A 6,283-nucleotide genomic window follows, 5' to 3' on the forward strand; every position below is an offset into this window, starting at 1 on the left:
AATTTCACCGAAATCTATGACTCGTTTGATAGTCCACCAATTGTTTAGGTTTCGATGAAATAATTTTGAGTATTTCTAAAAGTAAAAGTATTTTTATAAGCGTTTGATAAAACATGTTTTTGGAAGCAAAACCAATATCAACAGGTCTTTAATTGCAATAACTGAAGATAAGAAAATTAATAACATTAATTTCTTTCGCAAAGCTAGGAGCACGGTACCTTGTGTCGACGATTATTCGACGTATTGTTGGGGGGCGACACAATTTTTACCCTTTATCAGCAATATGTCGCCGACTTTTACCCTTTATCAGCAATATATCGTCAACGGTTGACCATTCGGCCGGAGAACAGACAGAACAGCTCGTGGTGGCAGTGCACCAGCCTTTTTCAAATAGTTTTTCAAAATAGTTTTTTAAGTGGGTTACCAAATCGGTCCAAATTTGTTCTAACGTTATCCCCATCTAATCACCAATAATTTGGTCCGACCGGATATAAATCGAAGAAGATATCTAGTTAAACCAAGGTTAAGTGCTAAACTCGCCTGGAGAGGGAAGAGGAGTTAAGTTCCCATCAGCTGCTTCAGCTCTCACAGCAGAAGAGAGAGAGAGAGAGAGAGAGAGAAGGGTCAGGCTCTCTAGTCTCTACTGCTCATCCACTGCTCAGAGGGGTAGACTGTTGTACGGAAGACGTAATCAACGTAGCCTGTCGTCATCCTTCGAGTGTGTGAGTTTATATTCGTATTCAGTGATATCAATTCAGGCAGGCCTGAAAGAGAGCAAAAACTGGAACATCTTCTCAAAGAAATGAAAAAGGGAAAATCAACCAGTGGAGAGAAAAGGAGAAGCTAAGGAGCTTTGGGTAAGAGAAAAAAGGACACCCGGGCTCCAGAGTCCAGAGTCCAGAGTCTCTCTGTTCTCTTCTCTATGAATCCTTCCCAGAAAGGAGAGAAACTCTGAAAAGGGTGTGAGCTTTTTTCTTGTTTTCTACCCATGTGGCTATTCAAAACCGCTATCAGAAAACTGCCCTTATAGCAGCCCCCGGATTTGCATTCATACGTGTCTCTGAATCCTTCTTCAAGAACCCCCTTCACTCCATCATGGGTTTCTGGTTTTAAGTTCTTGGGTTTTCCTTTCTCTGATTTTCCATCCTGCCTCTGTTAATCTCATGGCGGTCTTACAAAGCTTAGAGATTGAAGACAGATTATAAAAGAAAAGGGGAAGAGAAATACAAAAGAAGAGAACCACTGTACCAATTAGAAAAGCTCTTTGTTTTACGTTGATTGATCTTTTTTTTGTCTGTACTATTTTGGGTATGGGTCTTGTCTGCAATTTGCAACCAGCCTTTGAATCTTTTATCAGTGGGTAGCAGTAGAAGCCATTGATACTGCAATACTGGAGAAAGAAACAAAGAAAGATAAAGGCAGGACTGATAATGAAATAGCAACAAAAATACAAACTTTTTCCTTGTTTGTCTGTCGATTCGCTTCTGGTTTTGATCATGACCCTTGTTTGTTTGTGTTCTTGGGTGGGACTTGGGAAGAGATGCTAGCGTAGAAAAAAACCACTAGCAATCGAAACAGCTGTGCCTTTTCATTTTCATTTCCCCGTTTCCTCTGTTAGAGGTTTTAGTGAGTCGAGATTCTATAGGTTTCATCTCCGCTTTTTTGGTTTCTGGGTATTATTGGTTAGTCGTGGAGCATTGCTAGAAGACATTTTGGAGGTTTTAGTGAGGAGAGATTCTATGGGTTTCGTCTCTGCCTTTCCTGGTTTCTGGGTGCTTTTGGGTTAATCGTGGAACATTGCTGGAAGACAGTTTTGCCATTACTAACTTCATCAATACACGATGAGTTTTCTGTAACTCCCGATGGTTGCAAGTGAGTTCAAAATACTTATTTCTTTTGTTTGGAAAAGATTAAAGAAAAATATCTAATCTGTTCTCTATTTTGAATCTTCTGTTTTACAGAGGAACGATTGGTTTCAGGGAGAATCTGATTATAGGAAGTGATGCTTAGGAAGAGATCAAGATCGGTGACACCTAAGCAGTCTCTCATGGCTGATCATGGCTCTCTCCCATCTCCCACAGAAGGATACCTCAGGCGCAGTTCTTCTTTCTTCAGTTCTCCAAGGTTGTTTACCGGTTTGACTGCAAAAAGTTTCTTTGAAACAGATGCAGTGATGAGCCCAACTTCAATACTTGACAGTAAACAAATTTCTGGTCTTGGAACACCCATTTGGTCCGAAAGAAACACACCCAGATCCCCGGAACCTAATCTGGAGAACAAGCATCCATGGGAGAAACTTGAATCAGGAGGTTGGGCTTGGTCTAGTTGATGTTCTAAATGATGAAAAAACTGATAACAAGTTCTCCAAGCCTGATAGCAGAATGGTTCTGTTTGGATCTCAGCTCAAAATTCAAATCCCTCCTCTTCCACCTTCTGTCCTCTCCCCAACTGGATCCCCAAAATCTCCTGTAGATTTCGGTATCAAAACCCGGAATTCTCATTTTGGTTCTTTCTCTCCTGGTTTATCTCCATTTTCTGCGAACAAATCTCCATTTGGGTCTGCAAATTCAGGTCTTGAAACTCCTGTGTCTTCCAGGGTTTTTACCGGTTGTCTGTCTGCAACTGAGATGGAGCTTTCGGAGGATTACACTTGTGTCATCTCTCATGGACCTAACCCTAAAACAACCCATATCTTTGATGACTGCATTGTTGAGAGTTGCTGTGGAGTTGTTGGGTTATCTGAGTCGAAAAAAGATAATTGTTTTTCCGATGGATCGAACTTCCCATCCGAAAATTTCCTCAGCTCCTGCTACACATGCAAGAAAGATTTGGGACAGGGGAAAGACATTTTCATCTACAGGTTAGCAATTACTCTGTGTTATCAGATTATTCTTCTTAGGAAAAACAACCATGAGAAACTTGGTTAATCTTTATTTTTCTCATCTGAAAATGTGTTTCAGGGGCGAGAAAGCATTTTGCAGCCGTGAATGTCGCTACCAGGAGATGATGTTTGATGAAGGAATGGAGAAACCTGAGTTGGGTGATGATCATGGTATCACTCCTTGATGCTTTCTCTCTGTTTCTTCCCTACTTCAAGAAGTTGCAGAAAAAAGTTTTAGCAAATTGAAGCAGGGTTTTAATCATCTGTAAATTGTCAATTTTCTATAAACACAGATTTCTATCCATTGAAGGACTGAGGTGTCAACTAGAAATCCATCGGAAATTAGGCAGAATAGGTTCAAATGTTGATCAAGAAAGAGACTACTCTGCTTTTTGGCTAGATTGAATCTGTTTCTAGGTGTTAAAAGGTTCTCCTTTTTCTTGTAGTTTTCCTTCTTTCTTCAATTATTGTCTCTGTTTCTTCATACAAATTAAAGAAGCCTGGTCAGATGCTTGGAATATCTGTAGAGTTCTGGATTTTATTAGTGATTTTCATAAGGAAGTGATGATGATGCTGGTGGCTATGATCAAAATTTCTGTCTATTATTTGGCTTCTTTTGATAAATGATTGCAGTGAACATTAATCATGGCTGTTCCCTTTTCTTTATTGGTAGTGCGTGCATCTTATTGTTTCTGTTCCCTTAGAAGTTCATAATTCAGGGGTAAATCGAAGAACTGAAAAGAACCCAATTCATATTTTATTAGAAATAGGCCTTCCACCATGAATTTTACAGATGAGAACCATTCGCTTCAATGGTCAAAGTCCTCTCCTGCATGTTCTCTGCTTGCTGTTATGGTTCTACAGTGATCTTTCTGAATCCAAATAATCACTTCAGGACTTGTGTCTTTGGATGGGTTTACCTTTATTGCTTCATTTGGTATTGTGACACACGCCTAAAATCCTCAAAACAGTGACTAGAGTGCATTAGTTTATTATAATGAATTGTCAACAGGATGATTCATGCAACCATGCATGAACATCATGCCTGGATGCGTGATTGGAGTTGGATATTTCTTGTCTGGATTAGAATATTTTGAAATAGATACGAATACCATTAAAGGAGATACCATTAAAGGGTTTGTTTAATGTGCTTCTATCATACGATAAGCAATCTCCTATAGAGAGCTATAGCAAATCTAAGGGGTTTTGAGAGTATCTCTTTTATTTAAAAAACCAACCAAATGAACATGAATTTTAGACTTTTGAATTTAAGGTTCCCAAGAACTCCAAGTCTCTTTCAGCTCACATTCAAATGACTTGATCGTCGGAGACGGATCGCTCATTAGGTAGATTGGCTCCGTTTTTAACGTTCTTTTTTATAGATCACTTGCAGGCTAGCAAATTCGGGCTTACTATGTGCAAAGCAAAGCTGTTGATAGGTTTACTTTCGGCTGCTAGCACTCTCATTAAAGACGGAGAGTTGCGAATCAACATCGGGATTCCTCGGGTTTTCTAGTATAACTTTATTGGGCCGAAAACCTAAGATGGGCCCTATTGGGTTCGTACTAAGATTAAATGATTCTTTTTTTTTTTTTGTCAACAACAAGATCAAATTTTTTCCCCCCCCCCCCCCCCCCCCCCCCCCCCCGCCGCCTCCCCCCCCAAAACGGGGCCCCCCCCCCTTTTTTTGGTGGGAGGGGCCGGGGGGGCCCCCCCCCGTGGGAGAGCTGATCCTTGACAAATCAGTAAAAAGGCCAAGCGTTTTGAGCTGCACTGACATATTAACCTGTGGAGGTTAAGGCGTGTTTAATGGGTAATGACACTAATTTTCTTCACACGGCATGTTTCATGTCTCATGTCCTGTAATTTCTACTAATAAAAGGTCTTTTAGATTTGATTTGATTTGATTTGATGTGATTTCTGCATTAATTAACTAAAGTGCCCCTTACCCAAAAAAAAAAAACTAAAGTGCCCTATGAAGTAACGACTAGAGAGTATCCTATTTCTGATTGGTTAGCAATTAATTGATGTAACAACTCTTCCTAGTTGGATTTGCTCAATATGTTAGAGAGCTGGTTATGTAGATTTCCTATTTGGATTCTCATGGTCCACATGGGAGTTCCAATTTTTTCACACGGCATTGTTTCATGTCTCATGTCCAGTGAAAAAAAGAGGAAATGTTATTATCTAATTAAGAAGGAGTCGCGAATGGTGGATTAGTAGAGCCATTAACATTAAAAGCCCAACTTTTCACGGGGAGGTCTTGGGTTTGCACTTTGCACCCATCCAAATGTTATAATTTTAAAATTAAATACTTTAGATTTAAATCCAAATTACCCTCAAGTAATATTATTTTTTTAAATCCCAAAATAACCTTAATTAGTTTTATTCCAAGTCCCATAAATATCTCAATGTCTTTTAATTTAGTTGCATTCATTAGGGGGGGAACCTAAGAAAGCGTTTAAAATCCCCTCCCTCCCTTTTCTTTCCGTTTCTACCTACCCCTTGCTAAAATTTTTTTTTAAACCCTAAATCCGCCGGTTAAACTTTATTCTTCAAAATAATTTTAAAAACTAAAACCCTGTTAACCTAATTATCTTTGTTATGCCCACTGCCTTTTTTTGAAACATCCCCCCCCTGGGCGTTTTTCACTCCCTTTTTTTTTTTGCTTTTTTTTCTTGTGGGTTCTTGTTTGTAAAAAGGTTTGGGCTTTTTTTTGGGTCTATGTCTTTTGATTTTTAATAATTATTTTATTTGAGGGTAATTTAAAGTTTACTGTTAGAATGATTACCATAATTTAGGTTTAAAATAAAAAATATATTTTTAGCCAAGGGTAATTTGGGGTTTTAGAAAAATATTTAACGGTAAAATATAAATTTAACCAGAAAGGTAAGAGAGGGGAGGTGTTTGATATATTTGCTAGGTAAGAAGGGAGGTAAGTGATATTATCCAACTAAGAGGGGGTGTAAGTGCTATTTGTCCAGCTAAGAGGGGAGGTAAGTGATATTTACCCTAAAACTAATTGTTAGTAATTTATAATTTAAAAAAAAAAAAAAGAGGGGATGCAGTAGCGACGACCTAGCGTCCCCCGCTACGCAATGTTTGAACTTTTTATCGAGTGCGACCTATGCAAGCATTAGCCCTGTGCACTACCAGCGCAAACACTGGCCCCATTAGCGGAGCCCCACTAGAGGCCTAGTATAGTTCACAAAAGTCGGTATGACTCATGCTTAAGCCAAAGAGCACACAACTGTCCAATGCAAGAAACAGAGAAGCAGAGGGGATTCGAACCTGGGACATGAGGTTTATTAATCCACTTGGGAGTGAGTTTTGGACCACTAGACCACCACTTCCGGTGGTAAATAAAATATATTTTCAATTGAGGGTAATTGGGGGTTTTGA

The 6,283-nt window shown here is 39.2% G+C and overlaps 1 protein-coding gene across 1 annotated transcript; it reads left to right on the forward strand.

The window, feature by feature from the left end:
* The first annotated feature begins 572 nt into the window (after positions 1 to 572).
* On the forward strand, positions 573 to 3,527 carry LOC149003421 (FCS-Like Zinc finger 8-like). Its single transcript, XM_089138025.1, is given in 4 exon segments — positions 573 to 1,872; positions 1,962 to 2,310; positions 2,312 to 2,860; positions 2,961 to 3,527. Coding segments are annotated over 3 exon segments (963 nt in total). The 5' UTR covers positions 573 to 1,872; positions 1,962 to 2,002; the 3' UTR covers positions 3,067 to 3,527.
* The last annotated feature ends 2,756 nt before the right edge of the window (positions 3,528 to 6,283 follow it).

The sequence above is a fragment of the Hakea prostrata genome, chromosome 10 (genome assembly GCF_041222555.1).
Source record: "Hakea prostrata isolate BN-2017 chromosome 10, UWA_Hpros_2, whole genome shotgun sequence".
In the NCBI taxonomy this organism is placed as follows: Eukaryota; Viridiplantae; Streptophyta; class Magnoliopsida; order Proteales; family Proteaceae; genus Hakea; species Hakea prostrata.